The sequence below is a fragment of the Camelina sativa genome, chromosome 9 (genome assembly GCF_000633955.1).
Source record: "Camelina sativa cultivar DH55 chromosome 9, Cs, whole genome shotgun sequence".
NCBI classification, from domain to species: domain Eukaryota; kingdom Viridiplantae; phylum Streptophyta; class Magnoliopsida; order Brassicales; family Brassicaceae; genus Camelina; species Camelina sativa.
The window spans coordinates 34413161-34440660 of record NC_025693.1 but is presented as its reverse complement, the minus strand read 5'-3'; the positions used below and the strand labels follow the sequence as shown (position 1 = coordinate 34440660).

The 27500-nt window shown below is 37.9% G+C and overlaps 5 protein-coding genes and 1 long non-coding RNA gene across 7 annotated transcripts in view; 3 read left to right on the top strand and 3 right to left on the bottom strand.

The window, feature by feature from the left end:
- LOC104714037 overlaps positions 1-611 on the bottom strand; it is a 1588-nt gene extending 977 nt beyond the window's left edge. Inside the window, exon 1 of the long non-coding RNA XR_755710.2 lies at positions 128-611. This is a non-coding gene — a long non-coding RNA (uncharacterized LOC104714037). The remainder of the gene's footprint in view (positions 1-127) is intronic.
- Positions 1279-3183, top strand: LOC104714034 (molybdate transporter 1-like). Its single transcript, XM_010431268.2, has 2 exons — positions 1279-2674; positions 2985-3183. The coding sequence occupies exons 1-2, from the start codon at positions 1357-1359 to the stop codon at positions 3038-3040; spliced, it is 1374 nt and encodes a 457-aa protein (XP_010429570.2). The 5' UTR covers positions 1279-1356; the 3' UTR covers positions 3041-3183.
- LOC104714033 (general transcription factor IIF subunit 1) lies at positions 5295-7655 on the top strand. Of its 2 annotated transcripts, none has more exons than XM_010431267.2 (4): positions 5295-5569; positions 5731-6111; positions 6530-6791; positions 6981-7655. In XM_010431267.2, the coding sequence occupies exons 2-4, from the start codon at positions 5791-5793 to the stop codon at positions 7358-7360; spliced, it is 963 nt and encodes a 320-aa protein (XP_010429569.1). In that variant the 5' UTR covers positions 5295-5569; positions 5731-5790; the 3' UTR covers positions 7361-7655. The 2 variants fall into 2 exon arrangements, with proteins under 2 accessions (XP_010429569.1, XP_010429568.1); XM_010431266.2 differs by having other exon boundaries at positions 5688-6111.
- On the top strand, positions 9302-21194 carry LOC104714032. Its single transcript, XM_010431264.2, has 23 exons — positions 9302-11491; positions 11755-11953; positions 12034-12093; positions 12323-12427; positions 12672-12812; positions 13006-13068; positions 13215-13445; positions 13532-13615; positions 14224-14381; positions 14473-14977; positions 15268-15438; positions 15539-15598; positions 15854-15976; positions 16232-16507; positions 16688-16753; positions 16916-17047; positions 17969-18775; positions 18905-19185; positions 19436-19692; positions 19804-20042; positions 20159-20350; positions 20443-20715; positions 20820-21194. Exons 1-23 carry the CDS (start codon positions 9597-9599, stop codon positions 20964-20966), a joined length of 6465 nt encoding a protein of 2154 aa, XP_010429566.1. The 5' UTR covers positions 9302-9596; the 3' UTR covers positions 20967-21194.
- LOC104714031 (GLABROUS1 enhancer-binding protein-like 1) lies at positions 21171-22650 on the bottom strand. Its single transcript, XM_010431263.2, has 2 exons — positions 22238-22650; positions 21171-22157 (listed from the first exon to the last, which is right to left on the bottom strand). Exons 1-2 carry the CDS (start codon positions 22481-22483, stop codon positions 21417-21419), a joined length of 987 nt encoding a protein of 328 aa, XP_010429565.1. The 5' UTR covers positions 22484-22650; the 3' UTR covers positions 21171-21416.
- On the bottom strand, positions 23665-27361 carry LOC104714030. Its single transcript, XM_010431261.2, has 5 exons — positions 27200-27361; positions 25132-27019; positions 24818-24938; positions 24561-24620; positions 23665-24341 (listed from the first exon to the last, which is right to left on the bottom strand). The coding sequence occupies exons 2-5, from the start codon at positions 26985-26987 to the stop codon at positions 23712-23714; spliced, it is 2667 nt and encodes an 888-aa protein (XP_010429563.1). The 5' UTR covers positions 26988-27019; positions 27200-27361; the 3' UTR covers positions 23665-23711.

The following is a 27500-nucleotide window of genomic DNA, read 5'->3' as shown; positions in this document are numbered from 1 at the left end:
ACACAAAAAAAAAAAAAAAGAGAAAAAGAGTTCAGCTGCATGTCGTGATCTGCCTAAAGAACATAGGACTTAAAGAAACATGGTATTCGATTTTTCAATAGCACATATAATGTTGTTTTAGTCTTACCTCTCATATTTGGACAAAAGATAGATAAGGCAAAGCAAGCTTAGATCGACCGATCCAAGAATGAGTTCGACTGATCCCATAAAAGCATGAACAATCCCATAGAGAGTTCAACCAAACCCATAGATGGCTGATTGATCTCCACCAGAGATCGACTAAATTCCTTCCCGTAACATATTTCATCATATTTACGAGGTATCCTTGATTCGATGCTGATTCTATATCTTTCTTACTTTAGCCGACTTAAGACCCTTTTATAAGGAAAGACTTTCCTAGAAGCTATACACACCTTCCACATCCTTCTTCTCTTCTTATTTATCGTTAATCTCAAAAGCTAAGCTTTTTAACTGAGTTTTCACCTCAAAAGCCCCTAAACTCAAACTAAAACAACAAAAGCATATGGAAAAGTAGGGAGAATAGTACCGAGAAGAGAAAGCCTCCAAACTCAACGGTCCAAATTCATCAACTTCTATTGACCTCACATCAAACAAGACAAGATCCTCCACTACTTCTCCATTATCTATCTTCTTTATAATATACTGATATCACTTCACAATGTAAGATGAGATCACTTAGTTATTCCTGCATTATCTTCATCTTCGTCCTAATACTTACAAAACTGTATTAAAAGTCTATTTGATTAATTAAATGTTGGTTAATCAAAAACTCATTATTCCTTGGTTACGAAGATGTTAATGTCACCATAATTTTACTGAAACAAAAAGTTTAACACAGAAACATAGTATAAGATTAGATACTACCAATGGTTCAATTAATAATCAATACTGATAAGTCGCAGTAGTTTGCAAAACGAACGAACAATAGGTAATTGCGTGTCACAGTCGCTAGCGATGGACAGAGCCAGCGACTTTCCTTTGCCGGTTCGTTCAAGTACAATAATAAATACACTGCTCTCTTATTATTGTATGTTGACTTTTGTTTTACATAAAATCGCCTGCAACTTCTGGAGGTATTAACTGTTTGCTGAAGATATAAAAATATGTGCCCCCTAATTAAATTCTTAATCAATTTAGTTGACGTATAATTAAATCATAAATAAACATATTATTAAGGATAAGTTTGATAAATTAATTAAGGCAAATTTTATAGAACACACAATAAAGAATCAGATACTGTCGTCATCTGAGTTTATTTTTATTTTTATTGTCAACGCTAAGATATAAAGAGAGAGACGCTTCTTATAGCTCTGTTTCGATACAGAACACAAAACAATGGAGTCTCAGTCTCAGAGTAGTCAACCTGAAACCCCAAAACGTTTTCGGTTCACCGGTATGTTCCATAAGCTAAGGACTAATCTTGTTTTCAGGTCGAAGCTAGCCGAAATAAACGGTGCAATGGGTGATCTTGGTACTTACATACCAATCGTTCTTGCTTTAACTCTTGCCAAGGATTTGGATTTAGGCACGACGCTGATATTCACCGGCATATACAACGCGATAACCGGAGCGGTTTACGGCGTCCCCATGCCGGTTCAACCGATGAAATCGATAGCAGCCGTGGCGATTTCGTCTACCGCTGAAGATTTCGGTATACCGGAGATTATGGCTGCTGGAATTTGCACCGGAGGGATCTTGTTCGTGTTGGGGATCTCTGGTTTGATGCAGCTTGTGTTCAATATTATTCCTTTATCGGTTGTTAGAGGGATTCAACTGTCACAAGGCTTAGCGTTTGCGATGTCTGCGGTTAAGTATGTAAGGAAAGAGCAGAACTTTACAAAGTCTAAGAGTGTTGGTGATAGGCCATGGTTAGGGCTTGATGGTTTGGTTTTGTCTTTGGTTTGTGTTCTGTTTATAGTTCTTGTGAATGGAGATGGGGAAGAAGAGGAGGAAGAAGAAGTTGAAGAAGATGGTTCGAGAGGAAGAAGAAGAAGAAGACGGATAAGGAGTTTTATAGCTAATGTGCCATCTGCTCTGTTGATATTCTTGTTAGGTGTTGTTTTGGCATTTATAAGGAAGCCGAGTATTGTACATGATATCAGGTTTGGACCGTCGAAGATGAAGGTTGTGAGGATAACTAAAAAAGCATGGAAGAACGGGTTTTTGAAAGGGACGATTCCGCAGTTACCTTTGTCTGTTCTTAATTCTGTTGTGGCTGTGTGTAAGCTGTCGTATGATCTGTTTCCGGAGAAGGAGTTCTCGGCTGCATCGGTTTCGATGACTGTTGGGTTGATGAATATGGTGGGATGTTGGTTTGGGGCAATGCCTACTTGTCATGGAGCAGGTGGGTTAGCTGGGCAGTACAAGTTTGGTGGGAGGAGTGGTGGGTGTGTAGCACTGTTGGGAGTAGCCAAAATGGTGCTAGGGTTGGTGTTAGGAGGTTCATTGGTGGGTATATTGGATAAGTTTCCCGTGGGTGTGCTTGGGGCTTTGCTACTATTTGCAGGGATAGAGCTTGCAATGGCTGCTAGAGATATGAATACAAAGGGAGATGCATTTGTGATGCTTATTTGCACAGCAGTGTCTTTGGGCTCAAATGCTGCCATTGGCTTTGTAGCTGGGATTCTTTTGTATGTGGTTTTGTGGATGAGGAACTACAAGCGAAGCACCCTTCCTCTGCGATCCGATGAACATCCTTGAAAGTCTGCTTTTGTGTTTAGTGTTCACTTTTCTTCTCTTATTCTATGCTTTCTAATAATAAGTTCAAAACTTCATTGAACTGCATGTCACTACTCTGATTGATTTCGAGTAAACTCAGTGTACCATGTTTGTGATTAAGATATAAATAAAGAAAGTGAAGAGATACACCAAATTGCTCTGTAGCCATTCGGTAAGCAACAGATTTTCAAAAGATATTTGGTGCCTAAGTAAAAACTCAGACATGATCTGAATAAGTTAGCTCNGCTACGGACGAGTCAAGCGGAGCACCCTTCCTCTGCGATCCGATGAACATCCTTGAAAGTCTTCTTTTGTGTGTTTAAGTGTTCACTCTTCTTCTTATTCTATACTTTCTAATAATAAGTTCAAAACTTCATTGAACTGCATGTCACTAGTCTGATTGATTTCATATGAATACAAAGGGAGATGCATTTGTGATTGTGATTACTTAAATAAAGAGAAGAGATGCACCAAATTGATCTGTAGTCCATTCGGTAAACAACATATTTTCAAAATATATTTGGTGCCTAAAAACTGAACACAGCTATTAAAGGAAACTCAGACATGATCTGAATTGAAGTTATCTTTATGGTCTCATCTGAGTATTTGAAGCAGAAGTACCAAAAATCAGGAGGAAACTTGGTGTTGTGTTAGCTTCAAGATTTTCCCCATATTCTTCACCCGTTACTTGGGATATGAACGTACTATCACCTAAGGGCTTAGCCCTCTTTTTCCATACTTTCTTAATCCAATTATGACCTTCTTCATCTATTCCAATCTATTCCAATGTACCTGTTTAACAAACAAAAACTCACCACCTTTCACTTGCTGTGACTAGAAGACTGTCCATTTTCCAACTTCAACTGAGATGCTAAATTAGATTCCTTGATATATATTTTTTTTTTTTGTCAACTATTGGGCCACAACTAGCCGGCTCATTAGCCAAATTCTTACATTCGTAGGGGAGCCAGGACTCGATCCCGGGTATGATGGTGCCTTCTACAAATGGACTTACCTTCTGCCACTGTACTAAGTTCACTTCACCCTTGATATCTTTTTTTTTCTGAGCCTTTTTATATATTTGGCTTGAGAAATCAGATAGTGGACATTCTTGTGATCAACCAGCAGCCCACCTTAAGAGTGTTGCAGAAAACTGTATTAAAACTCCTTTCATTCTAAAAATATAAAAATATAAAATCATATATCAAAATATGATGTTTAAAATTATACAAATTAAAATGTATAAAATATGATTTAACCTCTTAGTTTGGGTCAATCTAGTTTTGTTTCTATAAAAAAATATAAAATCATATATCACATTTTATAAGTTAGTTTAGTAACTAACCTCTTAATTTGAGTCAATCTAGTTTTTTCCTATATGATATTTCTCCTTTTACTTACCAAAAAAATGATATTTCTCCTTTTTATTTGTTGGAAATGACTGAGTTTTTTTTTCAATTAAAAAAAGAGAAAGCAGTGTAATCAATCGAGTTTTTGAAACCATCAATAAAATATAATAAGAGACTTATACGTTGACTAAAACAATGAAAATTGATAAATTGACAAAAAAAATAAAAATTCAAACTTATCTGAAATATAAGAGAATAATGGTTTATATATTTTACAAGAGCTTGAAAATTTTAAATTAAAATTAAAAATTTATTAGAACTTTATGTTATTTTTATCAAGAACCGCGTTGTTTTATGTATGTAAAAAAAATACATATGTGGCATTTTTAAGAAACAAAATATAGAGTATCAGTTTAACGATATGTGTTTAGGTAAAATTATAGACAAAGGGTGTTTCACTACAAAAAAACTGGTTGCATCAATTAATTTAAGTCAAAAATTTAAAATAATACATTTTTTTAATTATTTGTTTAAAATCGATATAAAATAATAATCAAAAATTAGTTGCAATAATCGATTTCTTTGCATCATTTCACAATAATGATACAAATTTGTGAATTACATCATTTAGAAAATGATATACAAAATCTAAATTAATACCAACTTCAGAAAACAAATTAACAGTCTAATGATGATTAAAATTTATGGTACATATTTTAGTTATCGTAACGGAGAATATAGAAAAATAAAATCCGTTACAAATATAATGACATGTTATATCAGTTATTTAAAATTTCGCGGGAAGTAAGTTAACAAAGATAGTATAACGGAATTTATCCGGAAATAAGTTAATACAAGTTTCTAAATTAACCTAAAAATGTCGTTACAACCAGTTTTTTTTTTTGCTATGGATGTCGTTACAACCGTTTTGATTAGACAAATAAAAACAAGATCATTTGAGACTTTTTTTGACTTAATTATGTAGATTTAAGAAAATTTATCTCTAGTTATGTATGAATTTTACACAAGCTGTTAAACAACATTTGTAAACCTTTTCAAACTAGTTTGTGTAAAATTTTGGCTATAATTGTTTTTGGGTCTAAGCTGTATATTCCTAAAAACAATTGAGCAAAAAAGACAAAACCACTAATTTATGAGGTACCAAAAGGTAAATTTACATAACCAATATAAATTCAGAGACACGAGCTTTTTAATGGCTTCTCCTCGCGTTATCTCCTTGTCCGATTTAGCCCTAACCTATACGGCTGCCACATCCAGATTTCCTCATCCTTATTAGGGAGGAACCAAAACCCTAATCCTATCTTGTTTCTCTCCTATAAATCGCTTCAAAGACTGTTTCTTTTCTCTTCTTCTCTATCTCTCTCTCCGTTTCATTTCTGATTGATTCATGATTTCTCATCACGAACCCTAAGTTATATACATCCATCGGGTTGTGTTCTTCTTCTTTTGGGCAATCAGTGGTTAGTCAAAAGTCTAGGATTTTCATATAAAGATTTGATTTTGCTTTGAAATCGAACCTAGATTTCATATTGTTTTGTTGTGTTGTGTGTCTCTCTGTTCTTGCTTTTCATCTTTTAGGTTTTTTTTTGGTCTCCTTTTGTTTATCCGTCGAGACTTCTAGGTGGAATCAAAGCTTGTTGCTTTATCTCGATCTTGGTTATTAGCTGAATCGTGTGTTAAGATGGTTGGAGGTGGAAACAGGAGAGATGAAGGATCGATCACGATCCAGAGTACCAATTTGTTTGCAGCTTTGGACACTCGTAAGAAGAAGAAGAAGTCTGACAAGACAGGTAAGGGCAAAGGGTCATCTAAGTCACGAGAGCCAGAGAAGGAGCCTGAGCCACAGGTCTTTTGGGCACCTACCCCTTTGAAAGTTAAGTCTTGGGCTGATATTGATGATGACGATGAAGATGATGACTACTACGCCACCACTGCTCCTCCTCAGTCTGGCTGGAGCACTTCTGAGCCTTCCCATACTGATTCAGAAGACGTTCATGTCGAGGTTAGAAGTCTAAACAGTTTATGTTTTATGTTGTGTGTGTCTCTCTGTTTACTGAATTGGTTGTGATTTTTGTGTATGCCTATTGAGAATAGACATGATGGTAGTAAATAAGAACTCTTTGTGTATATGGGTTAACAATTCTCTTTGTAACTTGATATTCTGAGAGTTTGGTTTCTGTTCTTCTTTTGATTTTTCCTATGCTTATTGCTCTGCTAAGTTATTAGAAAACTAGTTTGTGTTTGGTGATTATAGTTGCACAAGTTGCTTGACCACTCTTGAATGTTTCACTTTTGTATTACTTATGTTGGGGTTGTATTGGAGCTTCTCTTTTTCTTGCTCAAAAAGTTGTTTAAGCTGGCGTGAGTTCTGGTGTGTGTGATTTCGATTTCTGATGTGATTATCTTGGTTTGATTGTCAGGAAAGTGAAAGTGAGGAAGATATTCTTGATGAAGGTGATGATGATGTGGAGGAGGAGCATGAACAAGAAACCGAGGTACAGGTTCATCCAGAGCCTGAGCCTGAGGTGAAGAAGGCTCCTGAAGTTCCTGCACCTCCTAAAGAGGCAGAGAGGCAACTTTCCAAGAAAGAGAGGAAAAAGAAGGAACTTGCTGAGCTTGAGGCTTTGTTAGCTGATTTTGGAGTTACCCCCAAGGAGAATAATGGCCAAGAGGAATCTCAAGGTACTTTTTCTGACATCTTATTGGCACAGCCATTGCAACTGATTGTTCCAGGCATTTGTGCTCTAGTGTTTTGTTGTATTCTCTTTTTGAAATGTTTTGTGTTGTGTCATTTATCTTACTGAGAAAATCAGCATATATTGATCTGTCTAGCATTTTGCTAATTGGGATACATTGTATGTTCTTTCGCAGATGCTAAAGAAGGAAAGAAAGAAGATGCCAATGGAGAGGGCGAGAAGAAGGAGAATGCAGCAGGTGGGGAGTCAAAGTCAGCCAAAAAGAAGAAAAAGAAGGATAAGCAGAAGGAGGCAAAAGAATCTCAAGAGCAACAAGCAAACGACAACGCTGATGCTGTAGATGAAGCTACTGGGTCTGAACCGACGGAGGAAGAATCTCCAATTGATGTCAAAGAAAGGATAAAAAAGCTTGCATCCATGAAGAAAAAGAAGTCAGGCAAAGAGGTGGATGCTGCAGCAAAAGCTGTTGCGGAAGAGGCAGCTGCGAGGCGTAAGAAGCTGGCCGCTGCAAAGAAGAAGGAGAAGAATCACTATAACCAACAGCCTGTGCGGTAAATCCTGAATCACCACCATTTTGATCTTGATGGAAATACAAATATGAACATGTATTCCGCCGTATATTGTTCATATGAGTCTCTGTCCTAATAAATCTTTTGAAGGGGTCTGGTTTTTAGGGTTAAAGACATTGAATCCTTTTTCTAGTCGTATTACATTGAACAGGCTAAAGTCAAAACTTATCTCTTTTGTTTCTTTTTGAACATTTTTGTTTTTTTTTTATAATATCAGACCTTTTTTAGGTACATTCTTGTCTTCAATCATCTTCTTATGTATGGTTTGATGGTATTTATGTCTTCTGCTTTCATTTGATTTCCTGTGTTTTGATTCATGTCTTGCTACTAAATCAGTTGCTTGTCCCTCGTCCATAAGGAATAATAGTGATTCCCATTTGTAAGGTTTTTGACTGAAAACAGAAAAGGGTTAAAGTGGGGTTGGGGTTTGATGATCGGTTCTAAATCATTTATCAGCCAGATCAACATCCAAAAGATGGACTAGATTACCGGCTTTAGGATCATGTAGGGGGTAGGACCAGTGAAAAGAACATCTTGTGCCTTTAACCTACTTTTGGATGTCCTTAGAATGGTGTACGTGAACAGATTTATTATGCGAGCTTTCATGTGATCATGATCCGAATATAGTAGTTTCACTCGTACCCATTTCTTTTTGTAGTGGTTAAGTAATCATTACATTCTCAAACCAACGCTCCTCGGATACTTGATTGTGCTCCACTCCAAGTCTCCAATTAAAACTCTCGGTTTTGAACCCCTAAATTATGTTCTCGTTGCTATGCCTTATAATCCACTCTGCCTTAGTGCTTCCTTTTAACAATCATAACTCTGAACCCATCGTCAATGCTAGATCATGAATGCATGCACGATCATATCCATTATTATGCCACTATCACCATCTCTTTTCCCTTGATCAAAACATCTCTTTATCCGTGATCATCACACCCATTCACAGGCTTGAGTGTTTTACTTGTGTTCCACTTCCACACATCAATTCTACTCATTAATCACGAACTCATGTTGCGTTCCGAAATTGTAGTAAATAGTAATTCATTCATGTTTCATTTCGATTGTACAATGTACATACATGCACTCACAAATCAGTCTATATTGACCACTTTCCGTTTTCAAAAGCTCAATCTTTTCTCTCAAGTCTCAACATCGTATTTAGATAATATTCTCTCTGAACAGCTTTAAGTGTTTTTTTTCTTCAGAAAAAGAACACAACAAACAACAAATGTTTAAATAATGTTTTTACACAAATTCTCAAAAATACTTATTTTATTATTAGGCTAGTGGTTTGAAAAAATATTAGTTGGTTTCTAATTTAAAATTTTATAATAAAGTATAAAGTAAAAAAAAATCACATATTCTAAAATTAGGAATTTCTTTTATCTTCCTCATTTTCTATATTCAGTATAAAATTAAATTTATTCACATATTTCTAGATATTTTATGTTTTTTTATTCTTAATTGAATGAAGTTTACATTTTATTATTTTATTCATCTATTTTCCAAAATTTTGACTAATGGATGAAACATTTGTATACATGAAGAATTCTCTGATCGATTGACTCTCACACACATCTTATAATAATGTTCTTGACTAACTTTGAAAAACCAAATACAAGAAGATGTATTTCTATACTTGTAAATGTAATCCCCTTAACTATCTAATGATAAATTTGCTCTTAGTTGTTTTTCTTATAATTTGGCTTTCACGAACCGTAACCAGTAATTCTCACCAAAAATATTCGATTATTTTGTTACAAGAAAATGCTATAAAATATTGAAATAAATCCACTAAAATCTCTTCAAATCTTGAACCGGGTTTAACGATATTGGTACAGGCGTCATCAAAATTGCGAGTGGGTAATTGCGGTTAAACCGGAGCACATTTATACGCACCTTTGCTTGCTTTGTCCTTCTTCTTCTTCCCTTCCCTTCTTCCCCTATCACCTGCACACACAAACTCGTAAGCTTCTTCGATTCTTTTCTTAGTCCACAGATAACCCCTATTTGTTCCCGTTTTCGAACAAAATTGACCTTTAAAAGTCGGAATTGGGTCGAGTTGGTCGCTCTAACGTAGGGGAAACCCTAGTTTCCACACCCTCAGAAACCATTCAACCTATGCCAGGATTCTCGGAAGTGGGTTGTCTTAAAGTCTGAAGCTTTAGGGGGCTAAGAGCCACACTTCTTGGTCCCCAGCTGATGAGAGCGCGATAATGAGCTTGAGATTGCAAAGCCCTTTTCTTTCTACTCCTCTGCTTCATGGTTCCTTTAACCGCAGAGACAAGAGAATCAATGTTGCTAGAAGGGCGTTTCGTAGCAGGCGTATATCTTCGGAGAAGAAGCAGAATGATTGGTTAGCCCAAGTTGCCAAATTTTCTCAGTTTTGTGGGAAAAATGTACAATTGCTTAGGAAGTCTCTTGATTCTAGAAGTAGAATGGAGGTAAAATGTCTGAAAGAGCCTTTTGCACGAAGTAAGGGTTTGGTTAGGTCTTTGGCTCCTGTTTGGGAAGAGGGTTTGTTTTTCTTGAGGTGTTCTGTTTTCTTTGCTGTGATCTCTGGGGTTTGCTTCTTGGTGTGGTATGGACAGAACAAGGCTCGTGCTTTTGTGGAGACTAAGCTTTTGCCATCAGTTTGCTCTGTGCTTAGTGAGACTATTCAGCGTGAGGTTGATTTTGGAAAGGTTAGAAGAGTTTCACCATTGTCCATAACACTTGAAGCGAGCTCCATTGGTCCTCATTGTGAAGAATTTTCCTGTGGTGAGGTTCCGACTATGAAAATTTGTGTCCGTCCTTTTGCTAGTCTTAGGAGGGGGAAGATAGTGGTTGATGCGATTCTAAGTAATCCAACTGTTTTGGTTGCACAAAAGAAAGATTTTACATGGTTAGGGATACCTCTATCTGATGCTACTTTGCCAAGCCATTTGTCCTCTGAAGAAGGGATTGATTTTCGCACCAGAACTCGAAGAATTTCAAGGGAGGAAGCCGGGATCCGTTGGGATGAAGAAAGGGATAATAATGCAAGAAAAGCTGCAGAGATGGGCTATATTGTCCCTTGTAAAGATATCTCTCAAGCTAAAGATAATGCGGTGAGGCACGATAGGAATTTTACTGAAATAGCAAATCCCAACTCCTTTCTTTGCATGGATGGAAAGATGCATTCAGCAGACCAACATTGCATGGACCCAGGTGTTGATTATGACGTGAAACATGCTGAATTGGAGAAATCATTTGGCATAAAGATTCCTGGTTCAGGGCTCAAGTTCTTGTCCAAAGTGTTAAAGGTCCCAAGGAAGTACAAATTCAAGTGGAATTCAAAATCACATAATAATTCAAAGTCTAATATTAGTGCCAAGAAGAGAATTCTTGAGCGTAGTGCTTCAGTAGCTCTATGTTATTTCCATAGTCTATCACAACAGCCTTCAGTGATATCCACAAATTATGATGGGTTGAGTTTGGATATGCTATTAGTTAAAGGTGATAGAGAAATTAGTAATCAATATGATCGTGGTGTGCCGTATGGTGAGCAATCATTAGCTAATGATTTGGATGGGAAAGATTACCGAGGGAGGAGAAAAAGGCTCCTTGGTGTAAAAAAGGCTTCCACGTTAGACAAGTTCACTGTATCATGTGATCCATTACTTATGACTGTCGAAAGACTCTGTGCACTCGTACAAACTAAAGGAAGCCCATCTGGTGAAGATGTGAATTCTACTGAATCTGAGACTTCAAGCAGTCAGAGAGGGGATATATCTATGAATGTTGTGGATCAGAATGCGGACAATGTTCCACATGGTAATCGAAGTGAAAATCAACGTCGTGACGTTACTTTCAAAAAGCATGAGCATCAACATGTAGCAAATCATCAGCGTTGTACTTGGCCATGGAGCGAAAAGTTGAAGGAAATGGTGTTTAATAGTCTAATTGGTTCCTCTAAGAAGTTAACAGGAGGGGCAGAGCCAAATGCTACTGACAATGCTCCTCGCTTGAGTGATGGACTGGAGAATCTGCCTGCTGGTTATGCTGAGAAGACACTACCAGTTATGCTTGATTCTGTACAGTTTAAAGCTGGGACACTTATTCTATTAGCGTATGGTGACACAGAGCCCAGGTAAGGGTCATTTATTTTGTAAATATAATGTTTAAGTAACCAATTTAGGCCTTTCTTTTACTCTCCACCGCCTCCTTTCGATAAACAAATTTGTAGCATAACAGTTTTAGTTTTAGCGTCAGTTTAAGTGAATATCAAACCTTATACTATCCTCTGAGATGTGTATGGCCTTAATATCTCTATTTATTTAGTTCAAGCTGAGTGTGGATGGGGTCTTTTTAAGATTTAAAGTGACTGATTGGTAAGCAACATTTAATATGTAGAGAAATGAGGAACGTCCATGGACATGTTAAGTTTCAGAATCACTATGGTCGTGTGTATGTGCAACTTGGTGGAAACTGTAGTATGTGGAGATCAGATGTAACATCTGAAGATGGTGGGCTTTTGTCCGTTGATGTTTTTGTTGATACTGTTGAGCAGAACTGGCATGCAAATTTAAATGTCACCAACTTCTTTGTCCCGGTAAGGTAGCAGATGAATAGATGACGTATGCTTGGTATCAGTTGCAATGGTTGGCTTATCATACTTCTACATGTCTGCAGATTTTTGAAAGAATTCTAGAAATCCCTATTGAGTGGTCTAAGGGAAGAGCTACTGGTGAGGTGCTTTTCTAATGTCCACTGTGTGTCCTCTTAGTGAATTGAACATTTATTATTTTCGTTATCAGTCTACGTTTGATGGTTTTAACTTTTCCATTTTTTCTCTAGTAGTTTCTTTGTACAACATCTCTACGAGCTGTTAAATATACCCAATTAGTCCACTGGCTAAGTTGAGGGGTCTGAGCAAACTTCCGAAATAATATTGGCTTGCCCTTGGTCTACTGCATTGCAGGTTCATCTGTGTATGTCTAGAGGGGAAATATTTCCAAACCTACATGGGCAACTTGATGTCACAGGACTAGGCTTTCATATAAATGATGCACCTTCATCGTTTTCTGTAAGTCTTGGGTTTTAATATATCCTGAATATGCTTTCTCATGTCTCTATACTATGTTATCGGTGCGTTAGAAGATCTATATATATGTCTTTCTATAGGGGATTTACGCTTTCCATGTAATTGCTAAGACATAAATCTTCTCCTGTCGTTATCTTTAGCTAGTAAACGCAGGATGTCAGCTCAAGGTTATAGTTGTTGACTCAGGCTACCTTTTGCCTCATATAATCTTATTTCGTTTTTACAGGATGTCTCAGCTAGCCTGTCTTTCCGGGGCCAGCGCATTTTCCTTCATAATGCTAATGGTTGGTTTGGAAAGGTTCCTTTGGAGGCTTCTGGAGATTTCGGTATACATCCTGATGAGGGGGAGTTTCATCTCATGTGTCAGGTAACATTTGTTATGTGAACCCCTAATCTAGATAGCAATTTTTGTTATCTAGATCACCAGTCAAAGACTAAACGAAATGATTTGATGTGGGTCAATATTCTCGCTACATTGGATGACTATCCTCATCTTAATGCATGATGTGTTTTCCTAATTTCCCAATCAAAGTTGTTAATTTGTCCCTATTTTGTCTTAGGTTCCTTATGTGGAAGTTAATGCTTTGATGAAAACGTTCAAGATGAAGCCCCTGGTTTTCCCGGTATAATTAATATTTTCTGCTTGTTCTGTTAAAATTTACCATTTATATAGCGCTATATGCATCTTCATTTCGTTTTTTCTTTTTTTTTGTGCTTCTGCGTGACTCCTTTGTCTAGTCCCAATTCCTTGTATTATCTTGGCCTGCAGCTAGCTGGTTCTGTTACAGCTGTATTCAACTGTCAAGGCCCGCTTGATGCTCCCGTTTTTGTGGGAAGCTGCATGGTCTCTAGGAAGATAGCTTATCTGTCTCCAGATCTCCCTACATCTTTGGCATATGAGGCAATGCTTAAAAACAAGGAAGCTGGTGCTGTTGCAGCATTTGACCGTGTTCCATTTTCCTATCTTTCTGCTAATTTCACATTTAACACTGACAACTGTGTAAGCAATTTCTTTGTCTGTTCCATCTATGTGAAGTATGAATTACCGTTTCGGATATTTTCAGATTAGCCTATTTTATGTAATAGGTTGCTGATTTATATGGTATTAGAGCTACCCTTGTTGATGGTGGGGAGATTCGTGGAGCAGGGAATGCTTGGGTCTGTCCAGAGGTATGTTGTATTGACTTACCTACCATTCCTAGTATAATCCTACGCCAATTGACGTTGCAACATTAGTGTCTGGGTTGGGTGAGTACTGGATTGAGGGAAAACGGGACACAAGATATGTGGCTCAATCTTGAGTTTCTCTTGAGGGATCTGCAGATGCATGCTTACTCTTTCCAGCTGATTTTATGAATAGCCTGTTAGGTTTATCATTTAACTGCATCAAGTCCCATATTTCATCCAAATAAATTGTTGTGATTGTGTGTTTCACCAGGCATGTGTAGGTATGAGTGGTAACTGTGTCTTAGATTTGTTTTTTTTTTTTTCTTCTTCTGAATGGAGCATATGGTATGCCTTCCATCATAATCGACTCAGTTTAACTGTAGGAAAATGGTTATGTCTCACAAAGACCAGCATGTCTCCCTTCGTTTACGGATTATATGGAAGTTTCAGTTTTATCGCCCCTAATTAATCTGAAGGACAATATGTATAACATCTTAAAATCTAATGTCTTCATTCATCATCTTATTTAGCATTTTGTTTGTTCTTCAGTACTGGTTATCATTTTGTGTTTCTGTTTTTCTAGTTTATGCTGACTAAGGTATATTTTACAGGGGGAGGTAGATGATACCGCACTGGATGTGAACTTTTCAGGAAACATATCTTTTGATAAGGTTTTGCATCGTTATATGCCTGAATATCTAAATCTTGAGCTGCTGAAATTGGGTGATTTAACTGGGGAAACAAAACTTTCTGGTGCCCTCTTGAAACCGTAAGATACCCTTGCCATTCTCTTGGGCCATATGGAGTGTTCTTTAATGTGTGTGCTTGTCTTATTGTGCTCATTTAAATTTTGAATGCAGGAGGTTTGACATTAAATGGGCAGCACCTAAAGCTGATGGCTCCTTAACTGATGCTCGGGGAGATATTGTGATATCACATGATAATATTATTGTCAATTCATCATCCATTGCTTTTGATTTATACACAAAATTAGATACCTCATACCAAGACCAGTGTTTGTCTCACCAAGACTTTGCCCAAGGGGAGGCCATGCCATTTGTTGTTGAGGGGCTTGACTTGGATTTACGTATGCGTGGTTTTGAGTTTTTCAGCTTGGTCTCTTCCTATCCATTTGATTCGCCAAGACCTACACATTTAAAAGCAACAGGAAGGATCAAATTTCTAGGGAAGATAAAACAACACAGCACTACAAAAGATGGAGATGTTGAGTCAGGCAAATCTGAAGATGCAGATGCAATTTCTAGCCTCGATGGTGAGATTTCCATATCAAGTCTCAAGCTGAATCAGTTGATTTTGGCCCCTCAACTAGCAGGATTTTTGAGCGTTTCACGTGATCATGTTAAGGTAATGTACTGAATTCTTGCTTCTGTGAACCATATCATCAGCATCAGTAACAGCCGGAGCACTAGTAGCAGCTATCCTTGTGACAAACCTTTCTGTTCGGCAGTAAAAGATCTGTGATTGATATGAGATTTCTAACTGTTGAAGCTTTTTCTTAATTTTTTTCTGTCAATTTATTAAAATTGTGTCAGTATGTCTCATATATCTGATTCGAACAGCCTCTACATAATTGTTAGGTAGACAAAGGTTAATCCATGAATTTTATACTAATTTTTTTTGTGTTGCATATCTAGCTTGATGCCGTGGGCCGGCCTGATGAAAGTCTTACACTAGACTTTATAGGTCCACTACAGCCTAATTCTGGCGAAAATGTACAAAGTGGAAAGTTACTCTCCTTTTCTCTTCAAAAAGGACAACTAAGAGCTAACGCTTGTTTTCAACCACAACAGTCTGCTACTTTGGAGGTATTCTCTTGTTTAAAAACATGCTTCTATTTGATCTTTTGAAGAGAAAATGAGAATCGGCTGCAGATAATTTACATTTTGTCCTCATATCTGGTCCCAGATACGCAATTTTCCACTGGATGAGTTGGAGTTGGCCTCACTGAGAGGGGTGATTCAAAAGGTAAACACAATCATATGAGTTATTTATTCTGTGTTAGTGCTGGGTGCAGGTTCAGTCTAAATAGACTATTATCAGCTTCAGTTTATTTAGGAATTTTTCTTGCATGTTAACAACAGTGTCAAGGAAGACTAGGCTCACTTAATAAAACGTTCATAAGATGACGTCTTGCAAGTATCATGAGTTAGTTTTAGCAGAATATGAAACTAAATATTACTATAATTATCAATAATATCTTACTTTCCATTTTACTTGCAGGCAGAGATTCAACTAAATCTTCAGAAGCGAAGGGGACATGGCCTGTTGTCTGTAATTCGGCCAAAATTTAGTGGAGTTCTGGGTGAAGCTTTAGATGTTGCAATAAGATGGAGCGGTGATGTGGTATGTAGTATAACCGTACATGCGACCATATAGATTGATCATTTTATGTTGTCTAGTTTACTCATTTCATAGTACATCATTTGCCACCATTTCTATGTTTGATTACCTTGTTTAAAGTGTTTCATGTTGTCCGGAAGACTACGGTAATAGTGAGATGAAACTGTGTATAATTGACTAGTACTTTTAGCAGTGAAGGCAATATGAGAATATGCATGATAATATTTCCGCTAATCCTCTTTATCTTTTTTCCTGAAGATCACTGTTGAGAAAACTATTCTGGAACAAAGCAATAGCCGGTATGAGCTTCAAGGTGAATATGTATTGCCGGGTTCCCGTGACCGAGACCTTGGTCAGAAGGAAGCTGGCAGTTTCTTAATGAGAGCCATGACGGGTCATCTTGGAAGTGTTATATCTTCCATGGGAAGATGGAGAATGAGACTTGAAGTGCCTAAGGCAGAGGTTGCTGAGATGCTTCCTCTCGCAAGGCTTCTTTCAAGAAGTACAGATCCAGCTGTTCACTCGAGATCAAAGGTTGGCTGTTATTACTAAATAATATGCTTATATTGTGAGTAGCCATATTCGAAAAATGTTGGTTTAATAGAAATTCAACCTGCATGAGCATGTTTATGTTTGTGTACTCCAAAAACATGTTCTCATCTACTCTTTGAGTTGGATGCCTCTGATTATGTGGGTTTACTGGTTATATGGCAGGATCTTTTTATTCAAAGTGTGCAAAATCTCTGTCTACAAGCTGAAAATCTTCGAGACTTGCTAGAGGTAATAAACCAAATATGATGTATTTCTCATTCTAAAGTAACTAACAGGCTTCTGATGTAGTAAGCAGATTCTATAGTGACAGAAAAGAACTGTGTGGATACCATTAGGCTCGTCTTTCTTTCTTTCGTTCCTATAGTAAATTTCATTGTTCCTTGAAATCAGGAGATACGTGGGTATTACACTCCACCAAGTGAAGTCGTTCTTGAAGATCTAAGTCTTCCAGGTTTAGCTGAACTCAAAGGTCATTGGCATGGTTCGCTGGATGCTAGTGGTGGAGGCAACGGAGACACCTTGGTATAAACATAATTACATAAACTTGTCATGTCGTTTTTAAAATTATAAAAGGATAAACATTGTCATCATCTAAAGGGACTCCAAATTGGTTTTCATGAGCAATGTGTGCAGCTGTCTTAAAAATGGAAAAAGAAAACATGACTGGGATAATTAAGTGAAAATATCTAGTAGTGCTCTTGTTTAAACATTTTTCTCTTACATCTATATCAGGCCGAATTCGACTTCCATGGAGATGACTGGGAGTGGGGGACTTACAAAACACAGCGTGTTCTGGCTACTGGCTCGTATAGCAATGATGATGGTTTACGTCTTAAGGAGATGCTTATTCAAAAAGGAAACGCTACACTGCATGCAGATGGGACCTTATTGGGGCCAAAAACAAATCTTCATTTTGCTGTTCTGAATTTCCCTGTCAGTTTGATACCTACCTTGGTTGAGGTTGTTGAGTCATCAGCTACTGATCTTGTTCACTCTTTGAGAAAACTCTTGTCACCAATCAGAGGAATTTTGCACATGGAAGGAGATCTTAGGGGGAGTCTTGAAAAACCAGAATGTGATGTACAAGTTAGATTATTGGATGGCGCGGTTGGTGGTATAGACCTTGGACGAGCTGAAGTTTTTGCTTCTCTTACATCTAACAGTCGTTTTCTTTTCAACTCCAATTTTGAACCATTTGTCCAAAATGGTCATGTGCATATACAAGGGAGTGTTCCTGTTAGCTTCTCGCAGAAAAGTATCTCTGAGGGGGAAGACAGAGAAACTGATAGAGGTGGTGCAGTCAAAATCCCCAGCTGGGCAAAAGAAAAGGAAGNATGTGTGCAGCTGTCTTAAAAATGGAAAAAGAAAACATGACTGGGATAATTAAGTGAAAATATCTAGTAGTGCTCTTGTTTAAACATTTTTCTCTTACATCTATATCAGGCCGAATTCGACTTCCATGGAGATGACTGGGAGTGGGGGACTTACAAAACACAGCGTGTTCTGGCTACTGGCTCGTATAGCAATGATGATGGTTTACGTCTTAAGGAGATGCTTATTCAAAAAGGAAACGCTACACTGCATGCAGATGGGACCTTATTGGGGCCAAAAACAAATCTTCATTTTGCTGTTCTGAATTTCCCTGTCAGTTTGATACCTACCTTGGTTGAGGTTGTTGAGTCATCAGCTACTGATCTTGTTCACTCTTTGAGAAAACTCTTGTCACCAATCAGAGGAATTTTGCACATGGAAGGAGATCTTAGGGGGAGTCTTGAAAAACCAGAATGTGATGTACAAGTTAGATTATTGGATGGCGCGGTTGGTGGTATAGACCTTGGACGAGCTGAAGTTTTTGCTTCTCTTACATCTAACAGTCGTTTTCTTTTCAACTCCAATTTTGAACCATTTGTCCAAAATGGTCATGTGCATATACAAGGGAGTGTTCCTGTTAGCTTCTCGCAGAAAAGTATCTCTGAGGGGGAAGACAGAGAAACTGATAGAGGTGGTGCAGTCAAAATCCCCAGCTGGGCAAAAGAAAAGGAAGATGATGAGAAGAGAACCTCAAGGGATAGGAGCGAAGAAGGATGGGACAGCCAATTAGCTGAGAGTCTCAAGGGCTTATACTGGAATATTTTAGATGCAGGAGAAGTTAGATTGGAGGCAGACATCAAGGATGGGGGAATGACTTTGTTGACAGCCATATCTCCTTATGCTAATTGGCTCCAAGGAAATGCGGATATCAGGCTTCAGGTTGGCCAAAAAATACTTACCCTCTTTTTTTGTTTTCTTTACATTGTAAGATAGTTAAATTGATCTATCCATGTCCTCAAACATTGTATAAAGTCAAATTCATTTACGCATAACCTACTTGCTGAGCAGGTCGGAGGTACAGTAGAGCATCCAGTGCTTGATGGGTCTGCTTCATTCAACAGGGCGTCTATCGCTTCACCTGTACTCCGTAAACCTCTCACAAACTTTGGTGGAACCTTGCATGTTAAGTCAAACAGGTTGTGCATCACCTCACTAGAAAGCAGGGTAAGTAGAAGGGGAAAGCTGGTTGTTAAAGGAAATCTTCCCCTTCGATTAAATGAAGCATCTACTGGTGATGGAATAGAGCTCAAATGTGAAGTTCTAGAAGTACGAGCAAAGAATTTTTTAAGGTACGCTGCTGTCAATCATTTCAAGCTTGTAGGACATAAATTTGATTGATTTTTCTTACTTTAACTATTGATATATCTTGAGGGGTACATACTTATCACTTCTGGTTAATTTATATTATTTGCTCTTCTGGTAGACCGCAAGTTGAGATACTGTATCGTCTAGGTTTCTTCCATTCTTCTCTTCTAGACGCATGTTACTGCTTATTACAATTTCTAATTCCTTGAGAGAGTGATCGTGTTGCCATATCAGTGGTCAGGTTGACACTCAGCTGCAAATTACTGGATCGATGCTGCAGCCAACTATATCAGGGAATATTAAACTAAGCCAAGGAGAAGCTTATCTGCCTCATGATAAGGGTGGCGGAGCTGCCCCTTTAAATAGATTGGCAGCCAATCAATATAGGATTCCGGGTGCTTCTATTAATCAAGCTGTTTCTTCACGATATTTTGCTCGGTTTTTTGGTACAGAGCGGGCGTCTTCAGGGATGAAATTATCCCAGTCTGCTGGTAACTTATGTATATACTAGCAAAAATTCTATGATTTCTTTTATCTATTTTAGTATTTTGACTTTGTAGGTAAAACTTTGTAATGATCTCTGCTTGTTTTGCCCGCAACAGGTAAATCAAATTCTGTTGAAAAGGAGATTGAAGAAGTGAAAATGAAACCAAATATGGACATCCGTCTGAGTGATATGAAACTTGTTTTAGGACCAGAGCTGAGGATAGTATATCCTTTAATTCTTAATTTTGCTGTTAGTGGTGAGCTTGAACTTGATGGCATGGCTCATCCAAAATATATCAAACCAAAGGGTGTCCTAACATTCGAGAATGGAGATGTCAATCTTGTGGCTACTCAGGTTTTGTCTAAATCTCTGTTTTGATCTTATGTGGTGAATTCATTCATTCCATAAAATTTCTTGCAAAGCCAAGCTCTCCTCGAGTAATCAACATCTATTTTGATTTCTAAACACAGGTTCGTTTGAAGAGGGAGCATCTCAACGTTGCAAAATTTGAGCCTGAACATGGACTAGATCCTCAGCTAGATTTAGCCTTAGTTGGTTCAGAATGGCAATTTAGGATCCAAAGTCGTGCCAGCAATTGGCAGGACAAACTTGTGGTGACTTCAACTCGTTCTGTCGAACAGGATGCTCTCTCACCTTCCGAGGTAAGTTTGAAGTTAAAATGTAGCTGAAATTTGGAAATGTTGTTGCGTTTTTCTTCTTGATGAAATATCTGTTTATTATCTCACTCTCGCAGGCTGCAAAGGTGTTTGAGAGCCAATTAGCAGAATCTATATTAGAAGGAGATGGACAACTTGCTTTTAAAAAACTTGCAACCGCAACACTTGAAACCATAATGCCAAGGATAGAAGGAAAAGGAGAGTTTGGTCAGGCGAGATGGAGGTTGGTGTATGCCCCACAGATCCCAAGTTTACTCTCTGTTGATCCAACTGTGGATCCTCTCAAGTCTCTGGCAAGCAACATATCATTTGGAACAGAAGTTGAAGTGCAGCTTGGAAAACGTCTTCAGGTCAGGCATAAACATATAAATCTTCTTTCTTCTCCATTTGCAACTTCATTTTAAAACTACCAAAATAAGTACCGACCAGTTCTTGCTGTCTTTTATCTCTACAGGCCTCTGTGGTAAGACAGATGAAAGATTCTGAAATGGCAATGCAATGGACACTTATCTATCAGCTCACAAGCCGCTTGCGTGTCCTTCTGCAGTCTGCACCTTCAAAACGTTTGCTTTTTGAATACTCTGCAACATCACAAGACTAAAGCTTTTTTTCGTCCTCGTCGGATTCATCTGGATAAGTCGTTTGTTGCAAAGGAAGTGCATTTGTGAATTGCTGGGTTTGGTGATTACCGACAAGAAAAATTATTTTATTATTTGGTCAGCGTGTTTCTTTGTTCACTTCTTTTGGCCCTTTTTTTTAGTGTTAAAAATGTAAAATTACATTGTAAAGACCTTTTGTTAGTGAATATAAAATGGTGCCACTTTATTGACTGATTGGTGCCACTAGATGTTATGGAATATGTAACCAAACTATATCCAACAAAGGACATGACTCCTGTGGATACTTAAGGAAGAAAACTAGATTATCTTACACAAAGCTTTCCCAAGTAGATCAGCAAAAGAACAAAAGATAACTACACTGAACAGTAGAAAACTTATGACTACTAAGAAACTAAACAAGACAGAATGCGAAAAGGGCTTCGTGGTTTCATCTAACCATCATTTGCTGCTTCTGCAAGCTTGGCTGAAAATCTGAGCTTCTTGATATTCAATTTTCTTTCCTCAACACATAACGCTTTCCATTCATCGCTCAACTTTCTTCTTTTACCAGCTCCAATGTTCATCAGCTTCTCAAGCTGCAGCTTCCTTTGATAATCACTTAAACCTTGCGACATAACGGTCTCAAATGCGTCACGCACAGCGCATAACTCATCATCATCATTGTTATGACTCTCTTTTCCAGCAGTAGTCCCATTCTCCGTTACTTTGGCTGCCCCATTCTCATTTAACCGTTCAGTATTAGCCACATCCTCGTGCTCCTTCAACATCTCTTCCCCATTCCCTCTCTGCTGTTCTAGTCGAGCAGTCCCGTTGTTGTCAGTTACTTTCACTAGCCCATTTTCATTCAAGGGTTCCTCCTGTTCCTTCAACATCTCCTTATCAATTCCATCATCATCATCATCATCACCATCATCATGACCAACTTCATTTTGTCCCCAAATCATCATGGAAAAGCCAAAAGCTTCAGAATCACTAGCCCTAGTAAACTTGGGATCACTACCTTGATTGATCTTCTCCAAGTGAACAAGGAATCTCTTTTTCAACTTCCTGATCTTACCCAAAACCTGCTCCTTGGAGTATTTCTCAGCGATTGAACCTCCAAGGAAGCGATAAAAAGCATCCCAATCGATTTTGCTTTGGAATCCTGTCTTGGCTCTGTAATCAACTAATCCCTGAGAATTTGAAATGAGGGTTTAAGGAATCACAAATACAGAATCAAATCAATAAGTAATTACAGTAAAGGAGGAGGAACCTTTAAGACAGAGAGTTCATCTTCCTCGTTCCAGATCCGGATGAACAACGGCGAACTCAATTTTGTCGTCGTCGTCTTCTTCTTCTTCTTCTTCTTCTTTTTCTTAGTCGCTTCTTCTTCTGCTGCGTCGGAAGCAGCGGGACGCTTTGAGGAAGGATTCCGCGGTGATTTTTGCTGGGAGAAGGTATCGTCGGAGTCAGCAGCACCACCGGAGGAAGAGAATTCTAAATGCTTCGGAGACACCATGATCCTAGTAAGGAAGGGGGCATGCAGACAAAACCCTAACCCTAAATCACATTCGTCAAATCCACCACTGATCCCCAATTTTCGTGAAACCCCTTTAACAGAGGAATCCGAATCCGAGCCACTCAAAAGTAAAAATAATATTCAGACCGAGTTAAAAAAAAAAAAGTAAAAATATATATAAGTGTTCAAAGTTATTTCTGATGGCAACAAAAAATCACTTCTCTTGGATCTTTCTCATTTGGGAAACTAGTTAATTGGTCAAAAACAAATTTAAAATGGGTAATAAATTAGTAAAAACAACATATAAGACTAGAATATTTTTGAAACAATAATGAAAAAGCCACACTTTTCTTAATGGCATTTGTGGATTTTGCCATTTTTGCTAATATTTTGTGAATTTGTCATTTTCCAAGATTTTAAAACACAATTTTACACATTATGTTTGAGTTTTTTTTTTGTTCCATTTTTCTTAGGGTTAAGTATTTGTTATGAAATATGTATTTTAGTAGAAAAACATTGACAAATGTATATATTTTAAAGTGACCAAAAGTGGCAAATCAAGAATATTTTTTTTTTAAATGACAGATTCAAAATAATTGGAGTGAAAAGTGACAAAATCCATAATAATCCCATTTTTTAGCATGATTTATAAAGGGGCCACTAACTCAGTTGTAGACAATTGCTAGACTGTTGGCATTACTACTTTACTACTCCCTCCGTTCTAATTTAACTGTCGTTTAAGGTTTTTGCACACAAATTAAGGAAACTATTAAATTTTATGTTTTGCCCTTCATTAATATATTTTATAATTTTTTCATTGGTTGAAACTTTAAAACAACAGGGATAAGATTGGAATATTCATCAAACATCTGCATTGAAAATCTAAAACGACAACTAAAATATGAAACAAAAATTAAATCCTAGAACGACAACTAAATTAGAACGAAGGGAGTACTAAAGGATTGTGACAAAAGTACATTTACTCAAGACTATGCTATTTTTCTTTTCAATTTCCATAAATTTATATAGAGTAGGAGTGATCAAAATAAATTTATCTAACCCTCTACTGCAAAAGAACGATTAGCGGGCCACGAAGGCCCATCGTATGATCAATGCAAAATTCAGTGATAGAAAAGAAATTCAAAACTTGGATAATGCCTGCTTTAGAGACATGCCTGCTTTAGAGACAAAAACAAAACAAAATCACTAAGGTGTAACAAAAATGCAACTAATATCCTCCGCCAGCATGATTCGGCCACCACTCACGACGTGGTCTAACCACTAAGCCACCATCAACATGATTAAGCCCAAGACTCTGGCTCTGTTGAGGCTGCCACTCTGGTAGTATGTCATTGTCATCATTAAAACTTTGGTTCCACAAAGGTTCTGATTTTCCATATTTTTGAATAAGCTCTCTTACAGATTCAGACCGGCGTGTCCGGTTCATGATTACATCTCCACCAGAAAAATAGTTAAATTCAGGCAAGTCATCGTCATCATCCCGAGCCATGGTCAGTACTGGACCAAACCCCGGTGGCACATCATCTATATCATCATGGTTGTTGACCTGTCGCATGTTTTTGTAACGAGACATATTAAGTGTGGTTAATGAAGAATCCTTTCCACGGTGGTTCTTGTGAGAGTTATATAGTGGTGCTTTTTTAATTTGTGGTCTTCTCCATACAACAACACCTATAAGTCCATCATTTAAAGATTTCAAGAAATCAAGTTGGTTTCTCGGAACAATCTTGCTTAGAATCTCGGCAGTTCTGCCACCGGTTGGGCAAAGGTAAAGCTCAACTCCTGAAGCTGGTTCTGCGTAACCAACCCTCTGATCTTTAGCGTACAAATCCACCACCTGTGAAATAACGAAATCACATTTCCCAAATTTGTTACTTATCCAGACATCCACATAACCTTAGTTCGTGAAAAACAAGAACCAAATTAAAATCTATCAGTTTGTACAGGTTCAGTTTCAGTATAGATATCAATTTTTTAGTCGACTATTTGGTTCGGATATGTTTATTTGGATAAAACACATCTACTCAGAATCTTGGTTAACTACTAGGACTCATACCTCGGAAATGTTTTCTTGTTCTGTATTTGAGCACTCCCCTCTGCAGATGAAAGACATAACCTGAATCACAAAACCAAGCTTTATAAGTACCCACGATGGATAATAGAGTTTTTGCAAGGGCTCAAAACACAATGTTTAAACTCTTTAACAATTATCAGACACAACAAGGACTTCTATTTTAACCAAGCAGACAGCTTTCTATGAATGTGCACAAAAACGGGTAGAGTCAGGATATAAGGGTAAACGTTAAATAATACCATAACAGCACGACTCCTGGAATTTGGGAGCTCTCGAACAAACTTCTCAAATGCGTCAACTCTGACTCTGCCCTTGATCTCAAGCAACATAGGCCATTCCTTAGTAGTAGTCTTTTCGCCACTGTCAAGTGTAAAAAGTCAGGTTGGTAACCGTGATATCAATAAATGTATGGACTTTGACATAAACCAATTGTTTTAACATGTTAAGGGTCTTTGACCAATCAGGAGAAAGAAAGCTTTAATAATATGCAAATCCAAATTTGTCAAAGTAGACAGAATAAGATATATTGAGATAGATTCCATTGATTACAAACCTTCTTAGAATGCCAATGACAGAGCTCACAGAAGAAGTACCCAGCTGGAGTGCACCTTCCCACACGTGTTCACCATCAGGTATGAGAACCGAAGTAGTTTCAGCTTTCAAATCAGAATTAGGCTTTGACGATACTATGTCACTATGCTCAGCTTTAATAGGTGATAATGCCTCAGCTTTAACTAATGATGATACATCAGCCTTGATTGGTGATATACCAAAATCAACATTAGCACTATCTTTGGGTGATGTACAAACTAAAACCGCCTCTGCATCATTCTTGTCTGAAACAGAAGTTTTTTTCTCAGTATCTGAAGAGGAAGAGTAAGACGGAGCTTCTGAATCTATGGATGACATGAATTCATCAAGAGAGATGATTGGAGGAAGAGAACCAGTAACAGCCTGCATCTCATCATCTATTGTGACTCCTTTTATTAGGCCAGTGCCCTCATCAGAGCCATTCAATTCCTTCTTGATTCCATGTGTTTTAGTTATGGTTGGGGTTTTCTTCTTTGGCCGAGACCAGTTAAGCGAACTTAATCCAACAGAGACCTCCACTGAGCCACTATCCATTGGTTCAACTTCCACTTGGAACTCTCCTTTGTGTGTTTTCCTTACCAGGCTTCTAATATCTACCTCTGTGTCCTGCAAAACAACCATTTGAGCCATCTCTTCTGCTTTTGCTTGTCGCCACTCAGCTAGTTCCTTTGAAGCAAGTTCCTCTGCTGACATGGAACACAATCTCTCAGCTGCAATTTCTCCATACATAACTTTTTCCCTGAGTTTAGGATTACTTTTGTCTTTCAAATTGAATAAGAGTGATCTTCCTTTCTCTTTATATTTCTTATTCACACCACCAAATAACTTAAAGAGTTCTGCCTCTATTTTAAACGCCAAAACTTGTGGATCCAGTAACAGTTTATCCTGGCACCTATCATTAGCTACTGCTCCAATCAAATCATTTTGAAAACTTTCTGTAAACTCAATATCCGACTCAAGATCCCAAGAGAGGTCATTCCCTTGCAAAAGATCATCTTTTGAAAACACATTGTCACTATATGAAACATTGTCTACGGCAAAAGGTTTAACAGCCAGAGCTTCTTCTTTGGCATCACTTATCTTGGTGGTAGTCAAAATCTCTGGCAAAACTGTCTGATCAGAGATACCTCCAACAGGACTAGGATCACTGAGGGTCAGCATTGCGGTGCTACCATCAGATACCATGACATCAACTCCAGCAGCAACTGGCAATGGCTCACTAACATGACCGTCGAGAGGATTAGATGCAGTCTCAATATCTAACCTTTTCGACTCCTTTGGCACTTCCATTTGGCACTGTACCATTGCCAAGGCACCTGCTAAAGAATCTCTCATCTTAGACCTCACAGTTCCAGATGATTCGTTCTGAGGTTTCAGCGGCAGCGGTTTCTGCGAACTCTGTTTTCTCCCCGCAGTTTGCTTCACAGGCTTATTACACATAACAGAAGTATTCTTAGTAACAAATGATGCAGGCAAATACTGTGTTCTGGGGGAAACAGAAGATGACTGCACAGACATTGGAGCAGACGCCCATGGTCGATGCTCCATAGGTAAAACCATACGTTTATTTTGCACAGAAGGATGCAACGGAGACTTGCGCTTACCATGTAACATAGTTGTATCCATGTTAACTGATCCTAAACCAGCAGCAACACTAGGCAGCATTACATGAGAATCCTGACTCCCACCAGAGATTGGACTACAAACTGGTTGTAACAATCTCATATCCGGATTACAAATCAGGTCTGGAGTAGTAGAGACATTAATGAATTGACCCATTTGCATAAAAGGCTGAGGAGGCAAGACATTGTTGGACATAACAGGCAAAGCAATGTAGCACAAAACAAAGGCTGCGATTAGGAAAAATGACAAAAACCAATTCAGTCAAGATTCAAGATTTCAATTAACATGATACTTTTGAGAAAGAAAGGATTAATCTTGACCAAAAGGCAATGATATGAATTCAAACTTCTACTTTATCATCAATGTTTAAACAATGTGGAGGAAATAAAAAGAGTGAATATGTATACCTAATCTGATAAGCAACCGGAAGAGAGATCTCAGAGGCGGCGATTTGAAGATACCATTGAGTGGTGATGATATAGTGAAGAAGATTAAAAAAAAAAACCTAAAGAGGCATGTGAGAGAGTGAGTGTCTGAGAGAGATGTCAACTCTATTATTAACCTTTCTCTTAAACTACTGTCCCCTAGTATCTACCGTTACATTAGTTTCTTTTGTACTTAAAAAGGAAAAATTATGAGGCCGAAATAAAACTAAATGGTTGGACTGACATATAACTGTGGATCGATAACGGGCCGACTCACTCATTG